General features: G+C 35.5%; 2 protein-coding genes across 17 annotated transcripts; one reads left to right on the forward strand and one right to left on the reverse strand.

Annotated features, from left to right (window-relative positions):
• The first annotated feature begins 462 nt into the window (after positions 1-462).
• Positions 463-5,668, forward strand: Mus304 (mutagen-sensitive 304). 15 transcript variants are annotated; one of them, XM_071717236.1, is made up of 14 exons: positions 463-654; positions 729-1,286; positions 1,362-1,632; positions 1,697-1,932; positions 2,699-2,829; positions 2,927-3,024; positions 3,099-3,239; positions 3,375-3,520; positions 3,767-4,174; positions 4,254-4,342; positions 4,420-4,556; positions 4,621-4,668; positions 4,775-5,335; positions 5,411-5,668. In XM_071717236.1, the coding sequence occupies exons 2-14, from the start codon at positions 1,071-1,073 to the stop codon at positions 5,638-5,640; spliced, it is 2,712 nt and encodes a 903-aa protein (XP_071573337.1). In that variant the 5' UTR covers positions 463-654; positions 729-1,070; the 3' UTR covers positions 5,641-5,668. The 15 variants fall into 15 exon arrangements, with proteins under 15 accessions (XP_071573337.1, XP_071573340.1, XP_071573343.1 ...); XM_071717239.1 differs by having other exon boundaries at positions 755-1,286; XM_071717242.1 differs by having other exon boundaries at positions 815-1,286.
• Positions 5,669-8,169: 2,501 nt separating this feature from the next.
• LOC139779037 (uncharacterized) lies at positions 8,170-18,559 on the reverse strand. Of its 2 annotated transcripts, XM_071717234.1 has the most exons (10): positions 17,744-18,559; positions 13,649-17,316; positions 13,152-13,564; positions 13,031-13,057; positions 12,735-12,875; positions 12,545-12,666; positions 12,337-12,461; positions 11,967-12,250; positions 11,696-11,878; positions 8,170-11,373 (listed from the first exon to the last, which is right to left on the reverse strand). In XM_071717234.1, exons 2-10 carry the CDS (start codon positions 17,067-17,069, stop codon positions 11,104-11,106), a joined length of 4,986 nt encoding a protein of 1,661 aa, XP_071573335.1. In that variant the 5' UTR covers positions 17,070-17,316; positions 17,744-18,559; the 3' UTR covers positions 8,170-11,103. The 2 variants fall into 2 exon arrangements, with proteins under 2 accessions (XP_071573335.1, XP_071573336.1); XM_071717235.1 differs by lacking the exon at positions 13,031-13,057.
• Between the last annotated feature and the right edge of the window lie 284 nt (positions 18,560-18,843).

Here is an 18,843-nt window from a genome sequence, read left to right on the forward strand (position 1 = left end):
GCGGCGTCGTGACGCGACGCGCGACACGTATAGTGGGAACGCAGCATTAGACTGTGCGTGTGTTTTGCGTTTTGCGAACTGCGGCCTATGTAGACCGGGCTTGAGAGTGGTCATGCCCGCGTTTTGGCTGTACCCGAATCCTGTCGGTATGTGCACGTTTTTGTGGTTCTCTTCCGTGCTATGTCCACGATTTTTTTATTCTTTTTAGAAATAAAACCAAAAAATCGTGAATCTAACGGAAGAGAACCAAAAAATCGTGAACATAACATGAAAGAGAACCCCAAAATCGTTGACATTACCACAAAATAGTGGACATAGCATGGAAGAGAACCACAAAAACGTGCACATACCGACAGGATTCGGGTACAGCTAAAACGCGGGCATGACCACTCTCATCTTTCTCTATGATCCAAGATCCAAGTTTGCCTATTGACCTTCGGAACAACTTTCTATGCAGTCTACGCGCACTTTTGCATGCGCGTGCGGCCACTGAGCATGCGTATGTGGCCGCGGGGCATGTTCAGTGTGGCTACATTTTGTTGGTATGACAGGAATCATAACTTGATTCCTGTCAATTTTAACGTTTAATAAGTTGCTTTCCATTTACACTCAAGTGATCTGAGTCACTCAATTATGTGAGTATTTTATACTTAGGTAAGATATGTCATTTTGTATTTACCTGCTTATTTTGGTGACAAAGCTATCGCATAATAATACAGATCCAATAGTCTCACTTTTAATGTGAGTTTATTAGATTCATTAAAGCACATGATCTCGATTGTGGATAAAAATTCAGTTGAATCTCACTTGCCAGCATGCAAAAAGAACGTGCATTTAACTGATTTATGACGTCACAAGTGAGAATTATTTGAGTTTTGATGTAAATGGAAAGCAACTAATATCTCACTTCGCAGGGCAGAGCTTTTTTCTGCCAGATTCTTTCGTTTCACGCAAAAACGCGTCGATTGAGCATAATTCCATCAATATTTGACGTGAGGCCCCTAAACTGTATAATTACCAAGCTTCATCATTTGCTTTTTATACTATGATTTTAATAGTTTCGTATTACGATGTTTAAACGGTCTGAAGAAACAATCATGGATGATTATCGTTTGCCTGCGAAACGAGCGAAATTCGACAATCCTAATAAGAATCTGGAATATCGCAGAACACAGGAACAGATCCCTACAAATAGGAATGCTCAGAATGATGATCTTTGGGGTGACGATTTCGACGAAGAAGATATTGAGGAAATGGATCTGATCGCCTCTCAAGCTTGTGTACAGGTATTATTACTAAGGAAAGGTTAGTTTAAAAATGTACTATAAAATTTATTTATAATTCAAATCTTTACTTTTAAGGAAGCTAACTTGTTAAATAATTTGAAACTGTTTGAACATGATTTGAATTCAATGAAATCAGGCTTTCCAGAGAAAACAACTGCCATTGCTTATAATGAAACATCTTGTTCAAAATTGGCTATAGAAAAGCCTAACTCACGATTGCTAAAAAAGAATATACAGGGTACGAGTCAAGATATAACAGAGATTAATTATTCTCAGTTCAGAAACAAATTAATAGATAAAAAAGATTACAATTCAACTTTTCAGAAAGACAATTTTATTGTACAAGGTAATACTACTGTTATAAAAATATGAATGATTATAAAGTATTCTTATTTGTTTTATATTTATAGATGATAAAGAATTAGAAAAATTAAAAACTGAAAACAAAAAATTATTAAATGACTTTATAACTAAAGATGGTGAAACTGCATTTTTACGGCAGCAACTACAACAAACTCAGTTACGAATTGAAAATGAGAAATTAGAAAAGATGCGTTTGATTGAGGAACAAGCCAATCGTCATAGATCAGAGATTAACAAAATTTATAAAGAAAAAGAACAACTAAAGACACAATTAGAATTACAAGTAAGTATATTTTTTGGCAAATCTGCAGTAAAATGGCACCCTCTTTGATTCTTTTGAAATTTCTATATTTTGTATATTTTGAGTCATCAAGTTTCTGAGAAAAAAATCGCCATTCACATTCTATTTGTTTATAATTAATACTTAAAATATCACGATTGGTAAGTAAGGAAATATAGACTCAGTTTTTTATGTGTAGACTCTGTAATTTATGTATATTTTGCTTAGGGTACAAAATTACCATAATTCGAAAAGTAAATATTTATAATAATAAAAGAAATAGAACCGTTACGATATACAATCAAATTAGAATCAAAAGCCATACGACGGTAAATATTTGTCCCCCAACAGTTTGTACATTTGATTAAAGCAGAGACTACTCTGTATTTGAGCTTTCTACTGTTCTCTAAAGCATAAATTACAGAGTATTCTCTGCTTTAACCAAATTGTTGGTGGCCATAAATGTTGATTTCAAATTTAATTACGGTAAACTTAGTATAACGACACCCTAAGCGAAATATTTATTCATAAATTATCATTTCTTTACTTAACGACGTGGTATTTTAAGTATTAATTATAAACAAACAAAACATAAGCGATGATTTTCCTTCTCAGAATCTTTTTCTTGACCCAAAATATACAAAATATGTAAATTTCAAACAAATCGAAGAGGTTGCCGTAGAAACACTGTAGATTTATTTATTTTTTGCTTGTTATATTACAAAATTGATATTATAAATGTAAATGATAACATTATGTATCAATATAGGATCTAGAAATAGGAAATCTTCAGGAACGTTGTAAATTGTTAGAATCTGGGAATATTAAATTGAAAGAACCACAAATGTTATACATGAACACTTCTGTTGATAAATGTAAATACGCCACTCCAATAAATCGGTAAGATAGTGTTTTAAAAAAGTAAAAACCCAAATTATTTGATACTTTTAAAATTAGCACTCAAAGTATACATATATAATTCATATGTACTTAATAGAACTACAAACATAAATAAGAATCTAAAAGTGAAAGAAGCATATGTACAAGCTAATGTCTACAAGAAAAGTGATTATCAACTCAAGACATATAATACTTGTGAGTGTATTAGAAAACTAGCTAAAAAAGATATATTATTACGATAATTTCGTGATATTGCAAATATTTTTTAGATATTCCACTTGCAAGAATTTCAGAATTAATCTTTGGAGCGTCATTACCAGAAAAATCTATTGTTAATATTAAAGTCATAGAAAAGACTGGTAGGAGAAATTTACCCATTTTGCAAGAAGAAGAAACATTTAGAATTTTTGGTAAATAATGTTCATGAAATTATTCTACAGGACTATGTTAATACAGTTATATTAAGTAGGGTTATTGTGATAAAAGATATATCAATATTATCGTTGTGATTATTTTAATATTTACAGATTTTATTTATGTTGTAGAAAATCCAGAATTAGTAAAACCAATCGTTACTACAGTAAATGGAAAAAGGTTGACAACAGAATTTGTTTTACTTGAAATTACAGCCATTGAAAGGAGAGTTAATACAGAAATAGAATCAGAAAGATGTATACCCATAATCAATAAGGTATACAAACATATTAATATTTAAATTTCTTTAAGTATTAAGTATAATATTACAATGAAATTAGTTATGATAAAAGTATATTAGATTTATTTATGTCTCTCTCTCTCTCTCTCTCTCTCTCCCCCTCCCTCCCTCCCTTCCTTCCTCCCATGTATATATGCATGTATATATGCATGTGTTTTATATATATGTGTATATATATGTATATATATATATATATATATATATATTCATAATGTGTTTTAGCTGGTTTTAACTACAAGAGAGTTAATATTGAATGTTACAACAGTTCTGGAAACGATTTTTCAAGCTATGAAAAATGATGATATTCGGGATATGAATGACTTATATTTTTCTATGGTTTATAAAGATCACAACATATGTATTAAATCTGAATGTGAAGCAGATGCATGGCATGAAGGAGAACGTGGTGTCGAGGCTAGAAGATTGCTCGGTATACTTTCGTACATTAGTATTGAGTCATCATACTTAAGTAATTATATAGCAGGAAAGTCACAATTGCTCACTCGCAGTGATGAATGTTACAATCATTATCTGCAACAAATGACACGTTATAATACATGGTCAAAAAAGGGCTATGAATTTGAAATGCTCGAGATTATCCTAGAATGTGTCACTTTAATAGAACGTGTTGTAAGTGCACATTATTTTATTCTTTAAAATATTAATTTTTATCAAATAATGATTTTTAATTGATAAATGTTATTTGCAGAGGAGATCTCATCAATTTACAGGTCTTATAAATGCAATTATAAAACTACTATGTAATGTGCAACAGAAAGTGGGTTATTGTGATAAAGGGTATATTAATATTATTATTGTTTGTTGATTATTTTAATGTTTACAGATTTTATGTAAATTCGTTTTTTTTTTTTCAGATTAGAATATATTTATCTTATATTCAAAGAACTTGTATTTTCAAGGCCATTGTCACTTTGTTATGTTTCATTAGCAAATTTTATAATGGTCTTTAGTAAATGTAATGTATTTGTATCAAAACTTTGCACAAATTCGCGTAAGTATATCATCAGATATGTTTAATAAATTTTTTTTTATATTAATTATCATTATTTTAATAGAGTTAATAACGATAAAAAGATGGAAAGGAGTTTTACACTTTACACCAGGTATATTATGCCATTTGTAAATAATCTGAAAATACGAACGTTTTCTTACAATCTATTTTATTTTTTAAAGGAACATGCCTAATTATAAAGTGTTTCTGTTTTTCAGATGCTTGTGTCTTACAAATTTATATGGCACAAGTGGAGCATTTTTACCCAGACTTTTTCACTGCAGTAAACATGACGTATGCATTAATATCATCTGTATGGCATCTCCTACAGAAGAATAATTTATTAAGAAGTGAAAGTTCAGAATCTTGCAACTGTTATACGAAATTATTACGATTTATAATTAATATGTTAAAGAAATGTTCTGAAAACAAATTAGATATAATCGATAATACTGAATGGCAAGATTCATATTATGCTTCCAAAAAATTTATATTTAAGAGAATTAATTACAAAGATCACGCATGTCAGATGAAATGTAACAAACAGAATATGGAGAAGCATCTGGCAGAAATATATTCAGAAAAGTTGGATCGTAATTTTTGGTTTGATATTAAAAAGATTCATTACAAAGTATTGAGACAAGGCATCAGATTTTTATGCCATCTCGCAATTTGTGATCCTGATTTTGTTATTCGGTCATCCGATATTGAAGACTCATTTCATTTATTTATACGAAACATCGCTTTTTTTGACGATTTAATACTTCATGAAAATGAGCGTAAATATCATAATGCATGTATATCGTATGTATTATTCGTTTTTCATGTAGATAACATTTATATTACTGTTTTAGGAGAAGCATTAGATCGTATAAAAACTACATTCATCGTTGATAAAGATGTACAATGTGAAACTGAGACACGTTATGAAAACACACATGTTAATCAATTGCATATGACAAACTTTGAAAAGAAAGTAACTCCCACAACTGAAAGAAGTCGCCATACTGGACCTATCGAAAATTATAATAAAGTATACATGGCCATCAAAGCGTTGTATAATTCTAAATCAACACAGAGATAATTAAATATATTAACTTCTCAAAACTGTATTTTTAATGTTTATATAAATATATTTATGTTTTGTGAGAGAGAGAAGGAGAGGGAAAGGGAGAGAGTTTATAACATATTGATAAAATTAGAAATGTTATACATAGACTTTTTATAGTTTATGTAGTATCCATGATTGTTTTTTATTTTGTACTGCAATTGTTTGGGAATTGTTTGGGCAAATTTAGGAATATATTCTCATAATTTAGAAAAAAGTTTATTTATAATTAATAAAAGTTAATTAAACGTATGTATAGTTAGCAGACATAATTTTAAAAACATTTTTTTTTCTTTTTAATCAACGTGAAATTATTTGGAAAACATGTCTGATGTTTTCAACGTTTGGGAAATAATTATTTCATCTGAAAATCAAGTTCATGTGCGTTTTCTGGGGATCGATTGTGTATCTTGGATCGAGGTAAAAATTACAAAAGTGAGAAAATTCACTAGAGTATCTACGATTTTATTAGAGAAAAAGAAAGCAATATGAATGTATATCGCTTTCTGTTTCTCTCTTATATCCTCTCTCGCAGGATTTTCAAGAAATCGCCTGATAACCAGTTTCTGATTATAGGGGGAGTTTTCCAGAAAGCGACACAAGTGTCGTTTTGTCTTTGTTATTCATTGCCAAAAAAGAAAGATAGAACGACGTTTGTGTCGACTTATGTCGCTTGTTGGAAAGTTTATGCAACTAAATCCGGCATAAAATGATTGCTCCTTAATTGCTCCATCATTACTTTAATGATTTATTGCATTTTTATTGAAAAATTAACAAATTAATCATTTCACAATAGAGTCTCTCTAATAAGAGTCACGACACGGAGCTGCAACTTTTGATTGGTTTGCATTTTCGGCAAAAACACGAGAAAGAGAAAGAGATATAAGAGAGAAAGAGAAAGCAATATGAATGTCTATCGCTATCTCTTTCTCTCTTATTTTGCCGAAACTCAAGATGTCGTGACTCTTAAGCCCCTTGCACAATGCCAGGCAACAGGCAATAGGAACAGGAAATAACCAAAAAATCGTTAATTACAACCTAAAAAATTCGAATACTATGATTGGTTGGCAACAGGCAATAGGCACAGAATTTCCAACGTGATGGAAACTCTGTGTCTATTGGGATTGGCGGTCGTGACGTCACAAGGCAAGATGGCCGGAGAGAGTAGGTCATTTGTCACTGTATGTGTGTGCATTTATGTCAATGTGCTTTATTCATGTGACAGCCGACGACCTACTCTTTTGGGTTCTGATTTCGCCACCAGAGAGCGTATCACAGTTTAGCCATTCCCAATTGCCTGTGTCACTGTTTATTCTGCATTTATACATGATTTCTGATTTCTATTCCCTGTTCCTATTGCCTGTTGCCTGGCATTGTGCAAGGGGCTTTATTAGAGGGACTCTAATTTCACAATTGACGACGCCGTCACCTATCGGCCGCCATATTGTAACTATATGGCTCGGCAGCGTCGATAAAGAAGTGCTCACCGACTATATCTGTCCTTGTATAGACAAAGATATAGACAAGGATAGCACGCTACATTGCACGCATACATACGCACGATATACACATCGAAATTATACTTTTATATTACGCTTCCAAATCTTGATTTGGGGGGTTTATCGATGTTTTTATTGTTGTACAATTCAGGGGAACTTGTTTTCGTGTTCGTACCAATGGTATATCTTTTATATGAAATACATCTTGTGACGAGCTGACAGCTCGCCGCAACTCGAGACGCCATATTGGGATAAAAGTAGATAAGGAAATCTATACTTCCGTAATTTTTTCTCGTTTTCTATATAAAATCGGAGTTCCCCTGAATCATTAATGTATGTACTGCAATTCTGGAGAAGGATTTTTAATTCTGTCAAATATTAACGACGCTACGTTTCGACAAAAAAATGCCGGTAAAACAGACGGCTCCAGCATCACCTTAAGAAAACATCGATCATGACCTGGCCTTGAAAAGGTCACTCGAACCATGCAACTTTTGTCTGAAACATTTTTTCGTATCTTCCACATTTTTCGAGATATTTGCCTGGAGAACTTAAAATGAGACGCCCTGTATATGTATAATATATGCACAATGTGTAACATTTCACTACAATATAATTTTGATCAATTTTTCTTCATGATTGCGATAACAGAAAATACTGTAACATTATTTCATTGCGATTAATAATTCTTCATAATTGAGTTGCGTGAATGGAGAAAAAGCATTAAACAATTCACAATCAAACAAAATTATTTCCTTAAATGTTTACTATAGAAAAACTGATATGATATAACAATAATATTAATTGTCTCGTTTTATATAATATATAATTGATAACTGTCTATCGTATTTTAAATGAGTGAATAATAACTATGTGTAATTATCTTATGAAAAAGAATTTGATCTACCAGCGATCGATTTACATGGATTGAATTATCGCACGCAATATAAAATACATTTTATATGAACTATTGCATGGCACATTCGCTAAAAAGAAAATGCTTCCGTAGCAGTATACTTTATTTATTAATTGTTCTGTGTCACTATTCAAATGCCCGCATTTTAGTTCTCAATATAAACCAGCCGATAATTTATTATACAACCAATTGTCGCCGGAATAATCGTCAATATACGAATTTTAATTCGTCGAAATATACGAAAGATGCTTATAATTCTTGTCCTGTAGTTCGCTGATACGCACAGCAGTTATATCATCCTCACTCACTCAATTATATCTTTACAATTTACACAAATATAATTTGATATATCTTCAAAAATACATTCGCACTCCATACATGCATATCACGTTCGTTAAAGAATTCTTTTTTTTTTGTAATAAATCTGGAAACAAGTTGAAAACTTAAACAGTTAAAGATTTAAACAATGATATCAATAATAATGTAATAATAATGATTAATAATAATTGAATTTATCATAAGCACAATGTCACTTAAAATATGTAATGTATTTAATGTACAACAAAATTCTTATCGCGCTATTTTAAAACATCTATGAGTTATTGGAAAGTACTTGAAGAATCGATCTTAACATATATTTCAGATATATTTTTTTTGCCTTAAGGTTCCTGGGCTTTTTTCGACATCTTGTGAGATTGTGACGTCGTCAGAGGCGAGAAATGACACCCTATTTTGTCGTGTGTGCCATTCTCAAATAAAAAGACAAAACTTCGATAAAAACTATAGATCGTTTCAGAAAACTTCTAAAATTGGCCGAAAACTATCCTTTTCCCTCGACAATAAACAAACAGCCGTAAAATGATTGAATGTAATACGAAAGCTAGTCATGCACCTGCGCATAAGCCTGCATCGTATTACATTCATACGGCTGTTTGTTTATTGTCGAGGGAAAAGAATAGTTTTCGGCCAATTTTTTACAAGTGTTCTGAAATGATCTATTGTGATTTTTTATCGAAATGTCTTTTTATTTGAGAATGGCATACACGACAAAATAGGGTGTTATTTCTCGTTTCTGACGTCACAATCTCACAGGACATCGGAAAGAGTTCAGGGCCGCGATTCTGTAACTCGTTATGCAGTATCGTTATCGTTATATTGTCGTTGCGCAGCTTTTTTACAATATACTATACCTATCTGCGCAACTGTCGTTATAAACACATAACGACAGCATAATGAGTTACAGAATCGCACTACAAGACCCTTAACTCAAAGATAATTAAGTTTCGATTTTTCAAAATTCATTTTGTGAATACACTGAAAAAAATTTCAGAAAAATAGTTAAATTTTTTAAAATTAAGGTATTTTGTTTCTTTTATTGCAATTTATTTTAATGTGTATTTCTCGTAAAAAAAGAAACTTAATAATATTTTAATTCTCGACAAATTATTATTTTCTAGTTTTCACATATTTTACAATAAATAATTTCAATACAAGAAATAAAGTATTTCTTACATGTCGTATTGTTGCAAATTTTTAATAGATGTTATACTGGAAAAAATAGGTTCTTAGTGATAATTGAAAAATATAGAATAGTAATAAAAATATTAAAAACATGGAAACATTAACACAATCTTTTCTTTCAAAATACGTTTTGCAGTATAAAATATTCAAATTTATTTATATGTAAATTGCTCTAACACGGAAGAATTTGCATACATATATCATTATGTTACATTGGAAGAAAGATCTACTGAATGTATCATTGTATAAAATACGACACATTGGAAGAAAAATCTACTGAATGTATCAATTGTATGAAATATATGACACATTAAAAACATACTAACAAGGGAATCTCGTAAACCGAAAATTCTGATTTTCATAAAACTTTACACACATGTAGGGAGGGGGGAAGGGATTAGGCGAATTTAGAAATTTTTAGTTGCGGCCAAAAACGGATTCTAGAGGGTGAAACCACGAAATATCAAAAAATGTTTTGAATACTTTTCGAGATATATCGAAAAAAGTAAAAACCGCTCTATATGAGGGATGGCTTACCCCTTAGAATCGTTTTTGGGCCGCAACTAAAAATTTCTAAATTCATCTATTCCTTCCCCTTCTCCACATGTAAAGTTTCATAAAAATCAGAATTTTTGAATTTGCGAGATTCCCTTGAAAGTAACAAAGTGTAGACATTTTTATAGATAAAAAATTTTGCAAAATTCCTTTAAAAATTAAAAAAAAAATTTCATTTGTTTTGAAATAATGGAGGCGTAAATTTGGTTTTACTGTAGCACCAGAGTACTTGCTTTTTCTATATAATTATGTGTACACATATATATGCAAGACAAAATTTAAACAATTACAAATTCTGTGTGTACAATATAATTATTGTAAATTATTCTGTAAAAAATGTTTTTGTATAATTATGTAAGATACCCAGAAAAATAATATAGTGCCACAGAGGAATAGTATTTTCGATTTAATAAAATGCGATGCAAATATGATACAGAGAGTTGTGACGTTTGATGCATCATATCATCGTAATATTTCAACTCATTTCAGATCTCGTAATATATATTGGAGCTTATGTATAAGATGATCATGATACAAAGATTAAATTATTTGCCTATATTCACATGAATATCAGTTTCTGCTATAATAATTATTATGCTATCATTATACTATAATGGCAAAATCTCGGATAGAGCTAAACTTCTGTACCAAATATGAATATGTTACATATGCTTGGTATACTTACACATGTGTACGTGTGAATTCCCTCATATTTATCTAACACGTACGCACACAATTTTTACAACTATAGTCTCTGGGTTACACTTTTCGATCATATCTCATAGTATATATCTATACAAGGTTTTTCGTTATTACCATAATAAGACGTCCATTTGATTGGTATCGATATTGGTGTAACAAATGTCACACCAATTGTGTTATTAAATGTATCACCGAACAATTAATTGATGCGTTTTGTATTAGACATAAGCAGTTATCATAATACCACTAAGATGGTTCACTGCTCATCTGTACGTCACTAGATATTGTTTGGGGATTATTTTCGGTATTCTGTATAGGCACCTGTGAATCAGAAATATTATCAGCAGTCCTTTTAGACATAAGTACGATAGGAGCACTTGCTACTGTTGTCTCTGCTCTATGATACTGCTTCACTGATGACGACAGTGCTGCTTTTGATTTCACTTTTGCTTTAGCCTTGGCTTGCTGCTCCATGCTATCGATTTCAGCCCAAATACTCCTCACTTCTTTGAAAAGCTAAAAAAGAAAAGTTTATCTTTGTCTAAGAGAATACTATTATTTTTTATTTTTAAAACAATAACATATATTATTATAAGAATTTAAATTGTTATAATTTACGATATTGATAAGACAATAAATAATACTTTTAACCTTTAGAGGCTGGGAAAAGGACTTGAAGTTTTTTTTTTTTTTTTTTTTTACTATTTTTCCCTTATTCAACACACAAATTTTGCCTGAAAACATCAAATAGCTTGTGTTTTTTGGGTGGTCGATATTTCGACCACCCCCGGCCTCTAAAGGTTAAGATTATAACTGAAAAAAATCAAAATAAACTTACTTGATTCAACCATGTTTCATCTGCTAATAATTCGTTTAATATTATTGTAGTGTCCTTATGCGGATCGGCTACCTTTTTATCTGCTACTCTTCTCGCACATTCCAAGAACATTAGATATTTTTGATGAGCGACTTTATTATACAAGGCCACCTTCTTTTGACAAATACGGCACAACAAAAAGTCCTAGGAAAGAATAAAAATAAGTAAAGATCAATAGATTAAATCTAATCTAATAAATTACATCGTATCACGTTCCATTTGCGTATCATACTTTTTCGTGAGGTATTCTTGGATCGGGTGGCGAGCCTTCTAATGTAGTACCATTATATGGCTGTCCATAAAGCAAAACTCTTGCATAGATTTTTGCTTGCTGACAACCAGCACAAAATTTCCCTTTATATTCTGATGGCAGCAGATCTTTAAGCACGTTAACACATGGCCACGTTGATATTGCCATCACGACACTTGTTTTCCACTTAGTTGTGAACAAAAGGCGACGTTTTCTTTCTTCTGTTATTTCATCGACAGTCTTAACATTTGATAGAAAATAATCATCTAAGCAATAATAAGAAACATATATAATTATTATTTTATCATGATGCATATCAATGATAAGAAATATCAGTTTAATTTCACTTTACCTTGTTCCTGAAATATTTCAGTGAGAAAATTAGAATCCAGAGCTTGTGAAATTAATGTCTGTATGTATACTTCAAAATTATCTTGATATTTTTCGGTTTCTTTCATAAATTTATCGATGTTCTCACTATAATCAAATAGAAATAAATGTTATAAGAATTTACAAAATTTGTCGAAATTGTTAAAACATATTTTTATACAAATATTCACCTGTCATCAATGATCATCTCATCCCTCAAAAATTCCACAATTGTTTCTGTCTTGCCTTGTTGCCAGAATTTCACCGGCACTTGTTGATATATGTGACGATTTTGTGAAACCCATGCAGAATACTGTAAAAGAATGAAAATTATAAAATAATGATATTCTTTGTATTCTGAAACGTGTAATTAAATTTTACCGTAGGTATGTTTCTATATAAAGTTTTCCCACTGGATTTGAATGGCTGATATTTTTGGAGTAATGTTTTGCCATCTATCCTCCAAAGAGGAGGGTCTTCTTCTTCATCTAAGTCTGTTTTGATCACGACAAATTCGCCAGACTAGAAAGTAAAGAAAAATATTACTACTTTCTGTTGAATTTAATAATATGTTTCAATTACACAACGATATTATTATAAGCCTCTTGTGTAACAAATTTAATGCTTAGGTATTCTTTTATTTAGCAAATTTTAATTAAAATAATATTAAAGATTACCGCGTCTTCTGAGTTGCCTATCGAATGCTGCATGCAAAATATGATAAGATTATTAATTTGTTATTCATCAGATATGGCCAATACAATATGCAAAAAGATCTTTGCAGAATATATTAGATACCTTAAATGGCGAGATATCGATATCTTCGTCACTTGCCGCCGCTACTAATTTTTCATCAATTCTGCAAGAAAGTTTGCTGGAACTATTAGAATTTTTTGAGGGCGTCTCATGCTTTTTCCTCGTTGATTTCTTTGAGATAATAGCTTCCCCGGACGAATAACCATCCTCTTCTAGCATCTTCCTAATCTTTTTGGTGATGACGGGTCTCGCACGTTTCTTCCTTTTCTCTTCTTCATCTCCAACCAATTTTACAGCAGGTGTCCATGCTGGATCGGAGTCGGAATCTATCTGTTCCTCATCATTATCAAAATAATCTATACCTTGTTGTCGATCTAAAAATTGTTTCACTGACGTTTTCTCTTTTGCTTTTCTTCTTGATGTTTCGCGTCTGGGAGGAAGAAGTAAAGGATCCACTGTGCAAAACAATGTATGTTTTCAAAGGAGTAAAGTACTAACTTGAAAAAACAAGATTTATATAATAGATATATTTATATTACCTTCTTCAATTTTCTTCGAAGATTTCTTCTCTGCTTCTGCTGCTGCAGCTGCTGCCGCAGCAGCTCTTCTCTTCCTATCCGTCGGTCCACCAGGCTTAATAGGCCGGCCTTTCTTACCTTTTCCTTCCGGCTTAACAGTAACAATTTCGATATTACTCGTATTATTAACATTCTGCACCTTTTTTTCCATTTTCTTAGAAGGAAATGGAAAATCGTCATCACTAGTGAATCCATCGTCGCTCGAATCAAAATTTGGTTTTTTCCTTTCTTTCGGTAACGGAAAATACCTAGGATCATTAGCGTAATCTATCGCCGGTGTTTCCTTAACCGACGTCTCCTTTACTAATATCGGCTTTTCTTGAGGTTTAACACTTTCACCATTCGAAGCTTCCGCAGGTTTACTTGGCTCGACAGGTATATACGGTTTTGACCTATTCCATGTGGCTTTTCTACCACCACGTATAGCAGGTGGTGGAGAAGGGTCCCTTTCACCTTGCAAAAACTTTAAATAACTCGTCATAAAGCCCGTATTAGGATCTCTGTTGGGCCGTTTAAAGTCTTTATTTATTTGATTCATATTCTGCATCAGTTGCTGATCTTGTTGAAGAAAGCCTAATTCTTCTTCAATATTAGGAACAATTACTTTAGGCTGATCATCTCTGACCTCTTGATTATAATTAGTGTTTTGGTTTGTGGTGTTCTCGCCGAATCCTATCGGCGTTATTTCGACCGAGGACTGAAATTCGTGCGAGTGATGTGGATGATGACCCGCGGGAATATGAAAAGCCGGAAAATATGGGATGGGTGGTGGTGCATGATGATGCGACACCATTAATGATTGGTGCTGATGAGCCGGAGTGCCTACGAAGTTACTCGAATGGTGCAACGACGACTGAGAACCAAAGGCGGCAGACGCGGTTGGAAACATCTTGGTGGCCGGTGGCGGTATATTCCACCGTTCAAATTCGAAGTAACCGTTTTGCTGTTGTTGATTCGCCGCATTATGGTGCGCAGGCGGAGGTATCCTACTGAGGTATTCCGTCATTGTCGTACCGCCCGTAATCTCGTTAGATAATGGCGTGCCATGTCCACCCTTTTCCAAATTTTTCCTCTTTTTATTGACGCTGTCGGTTTTTCGCCGTTCTTCAACCTGCTTTTCTTGTTCTGCCGTACCAACCGAGGTAGCGGCAGTCGTATGTTGTTGCAAGCAGGGGCCTTGCTGCAACGTTTGTAAATTCTTTACGATGCTCATTGGGTCTCCCCTACAGCTGCTTAAATCTTGCAGCGCCACTTGATTAGCTTCGAAATACGACTGCTGCCTGTCCGCCGATACATTCATAAGCCTTTGTACTTGCTGTTGGACCGGTAAGCTCTGTGCATTTATGTCGCTAGTCACCGTATTCGCACCAGTATAGACGGAAAACTTCCTATTGCCGTTTGCTGTTTGCCGGTTGTCATTTTCCCAACAGACCTGTTGCTTTTGCGTTTGCGAAAAATCTTGTTGTTGTCTGTCATACGTTTTACTCTCCGCGTTGTAAGCTGTCTTGTTATTTTCCGTAGTGCCCAATGCTCGTGTGATCACCGACGAGTAAGCTACCTGTCCCTGAGATGCCGGTCTGGGAACGGTGACATCCAAAGGTGACGGTGGAGCGACTTGTTGAGTGACTCCGCCCTTATATGATGCACCATTAGTACACTGACTACCGTTGGTCTCGTGCTGTTGCAACGGTGATGGTGACGACATGGTTGCCAACGGACTGTTATACATGGGATACGCCGGACTTGGTACATGACCCAAGGGACTAGCCTGCGAATGAGTCTGCAGAGGACTTGGTCGTCGCGGAACAACGACACTGCAGTCGGGTCCGTTTTGTGTCGAGGTATTGGACGAGTAAGCAGAATCCGTTGAAGTTGCGGACTTGGATCTGCCCGGATGATGATATTCTGTATCGCTCGTTGATCCCGTCAAATAATGTCTATATGATGTAGTCTGCTGTTGCTGCTGTTGTTGCTGATTCAAAACATGAAACGTTTGTTGCTGCTGCTGCTGCTGCTGCTGCTGAGGATGCTGTAAGTTGGATGATGTCCTCTGGTTGGTCGTAAGCTTACCATTAGTGTTGTTGCAGTTAGTGGTACTATTTGTAGTATAACTCAAGTTGCGACTTTCCATGATGGAGAAACTAATCGGGGATGATTGACTGTTATCATGTCCCTGTTGCTCGTTTCGTCTGTGCTCAATTCCGTGGCTCCCTAGGTCTGGATAAATCTTTGTCTGTCCTTTGGTCTGAATATTTTGTTGAGTCGTGGTGGCAGATGCCGTTTTGTTAGGTGACGCAAAATTGCCGTTGCGCGTCCCCTGCTTATCCTGAATTACCTGCGCGGAGCCTGATCGCACCGGAGCACTTAGAAAAATCGTTGTCGATGTGGTCGATCTCGAGGACGGTTGCGGTATTCTGTATTCTTTGCCAGAAGAGTTGCTTGGTGTCGATACGATACACGATTGCTGATGTTGCAGTGACGATTGCACTTTTTCATTTTCAGTGACAGACTGACCTCCATTACCAGTGCCTGGATAACTATCAGACAAGGTGTCAGAATTAAAGGTTGGAACTTGATGAAAGAATGTTTGACTACTGCTGACTTGTGACGTGGAAATAGTGGACTTTACGCTAACGGTAGGTGATTGAGGTCTCACGCTGATCGACTTTTTTGTGTCAGTCGGACAACCAGACGCCTTGAAATCTGCGTTGCACACAGACGGAGTAGTTATTTGAGATGCGTTAATGTTGTTTATGGTCTGTGTTGTACTAAAATGGGCATTAAACGTATTCTCGTAGACAGTACCACTAGATTTCGTAGAAGGCGGACCCGGAGACGACGGAACGACGCTCTCGTGTGGTAAAATACCAAATGGGCTAGGAAGCTGCGTATTGTTCTGAGATGTCCAGGCTAATGTCGATGTCGTAGGTGATGTCGATGCTCCCTGCTGCTCGAAAAATGTAGCTTGATGAGCCGAGCTATAATTCTCCCTTAATGTGGAGATATCCGATTCAGTCGTGTTTTGTTTTGTCGCTGATACCGCTTGTGCTTGAGCAAGTACTTGCCTATGTTGAGTAACATAATGCGCCTGCTTAGTATTAGGATGAAACAGAGGTGAAAAGACTTCATAACCCACAGAGGGTGGAGATAAAAACCCCCCTGGGTTAAAAGGGGATGGTTGACCCGCCAGAGTTGCTGTCGTATGAGCCGCTTGTAAAAGTAATTGCGACGTAGTTGTTGATGGCACAGCCTGCGTGGCAGCTGTTGCTAAATGATGAGGTACAAAGTCACTAGTTGTAGTCGACGTCGATTGAAACGTGCCAGTGGAGCTGCCCGCAGTTAGACGATTATACGACGTGTACCATGGACCAACGGGATCCATTACCCAAGCTTGGCACTACAGTGCCTCGCTTGGTATATATTTAGCAGATTCTTCTGTTTGACAATGTCCAGGGTACACTCCAAAATATTCTCTCTCATAACATAACTTTTATCACAACTTCTATAAGGTTATTTCCACTCTTTTGTAACTTATATACTGAAAAACACATTTCAAGAGTAAATGTAGTCATAAGAAGTTCATCCAAGCATCAGGATTACCAGCATATCGAAGGCTCCCTCTATTCTCTCTGAAAAAGAAAGAAAAATAAAGCTATGTATACTTGACTCTGTTTCACAGTAGACAATAAACAAATAGCGTTGATTAAAAACAAAGAAATAAAAATTATATAGTACTTTTAAATCAAGCTGTATTCTTTGTACCCCAATAAGTCAAATTTTATTTGACTTATACACAATACATTGTCACTCCAAAAAATGTTTAGTTATAAGGTGAACAATAAGATTATCAAAAGATGAAGCAACACATGTCGAGGAAAGAAACGCACTACGATCGCTATGACAGTCCCTTCCACTCATTAATTCTGTCAATTAGCACAAAGCGATTATATGGTATTCCCGTAATCGTGATATCAAGGTAATACACAGGCCCCCGCGCTGATAAAAGAATCGATCGCGCAAACGGTAAAGGGAGAAAAAACTCGTGGATTGACTTACGTTTTACACAAGATCCAGGACGAGGCACAATGGGAAAGTGCGCGTTGCAGCCGACTGATCGTAAGTCTCTGGAGTACTGTGGGGTCGAGCAAACGAGCGAGCTCGAATAGGTGACGACGGACGATCGCGAGCGTTCGCAGGATCCGAGATTATTCGCCGATGAAGCGTCCTTCCGTGCGTCGTGACACGCGTGACGCTTAGCTACGATCGGCAGCGATGACAATCGACGCGGGTACTGCACGCCCGACGACGGCGACGACGACGGCGGGACGGCGGGAAACAGCCGCCGCATGCTCGGCGGCACGTTGACGGTGACGACGACGACGGCGACGGCGACGGCGACGATGTCCTCTCGGTGGGCACGCGACCATACGGCGGGCCGAATGTCGCGAGACGGTGCGACACTCGCCGGGTCACCGGATACGACGACGTCTCGGTGAAAAACACCGGTGTAAATATGGCTACACGAACGAGAGTCTCCGCACGACAAACGCGCGACACGCGATACTCGAGCGGCACGGGCGGCACCAGCGGCACCAGCGGCACCAGCGGCGACGGCGGCGACAGCACCACTGGACGGCGAGTCGCGCTCACATGATCCGAGCGTATGTAGCGATCGCAGCGAGAAGCGCGCATTACGAGCACCGCTTGGCGCGCGTTGCAACCACGGCGACAATTGGACGCTCGCGCGAGATCATTTGCTGTCTAGCGACGAGGACCGATGATGCACCGACATCCGTGCTCACTGTGCGCAATGTTGTTCCATACCGCTGATCGCTGACCATTACTGACCGCCATTTTGCTCCCGATCAACAATAGATCGTGCCATCTTCCGTCTGCTTCGGGGAAATCTCGCGGACCACTATAATAATGCCAGGCGGGATTTTCAAATAAATTGATTAACCCCTTCAGATTTGTTACGACCTATATATTTATTCGCCAGCCAGGGTAATAACTCGAGAATCGAATGCTTCATAAGCCATCTTTTTGTGAAAACTTTAGGTGTTATGGACATTGTTCCATAGCTGCGAGCTACTTGATTTTGTCGAGCTCGGTTTCAACTCGAACAAACGAAACTTATCGAAAGAAAGTACGTCGGC

Source organism: Temnothorax nylanderi, unplaced genomic scaffold (assembly GCF_030848795.1).
Source record: "Temnothorax nylanderi isolate EJ_2023f unplaced genomic scaffold, tnyl_v1.0 TNYL_tig0206_pilon, whole genome shotgun sequence".
Classification (NCBI taxonomy): Eukaryota; Metazoa; Arthropoda; class Insecta; order Hymenoptera; family Formicidae; genus Temnothorax; species Temnothorax nylanderi.

Excerpts from the sequence above, each read along its gene's own strand:
- Mus304 (XM_071717236.1), top strand. The coding sequence starts at position 1,071 with ATGTTTAAACGGTCTGAAGAAACAATCATGGATGATTATCGTTTGCCT. Across the intron at positions 2,830-2,926 it reads TACGCCACTCCAATAAATCG|AACTACAAACATAAATAAGA; the intron begins GTAAGATAGTGT and ends TGTACTTAATAG. Across the intron at positions 4,343-4,419 it reads GTGGGTTATTGTGATAAAGG|ATTAGAATATATTTATCTTA; the intron begins GTATATTAATAT and ends TTTTTTTTTCAG.
- LOC139779037 (XM_071717234.1), bottom strand. The coding sequence starts at position 17,069 with ATGGATCCCGTTGGTCCATGGTACACGTCGTATAATCGTCTAACTGCG. Across the intron at positions 12,251-12,336 it reads TGAAATATTTCAGGAACAAG|ATGATTATTTTCTATCAAAT; the intron begins GTAAAGTGAAAT and ends ATTATTGCTTAG. Across the intron at positions 11,374-11,695 it reads ATGAAACATGGTTGAATCAA|CTTTTCAAAGAAGTGAGGAG; the intron begins GTAAGTTTATTT and ends TTTCTTTTTTAG.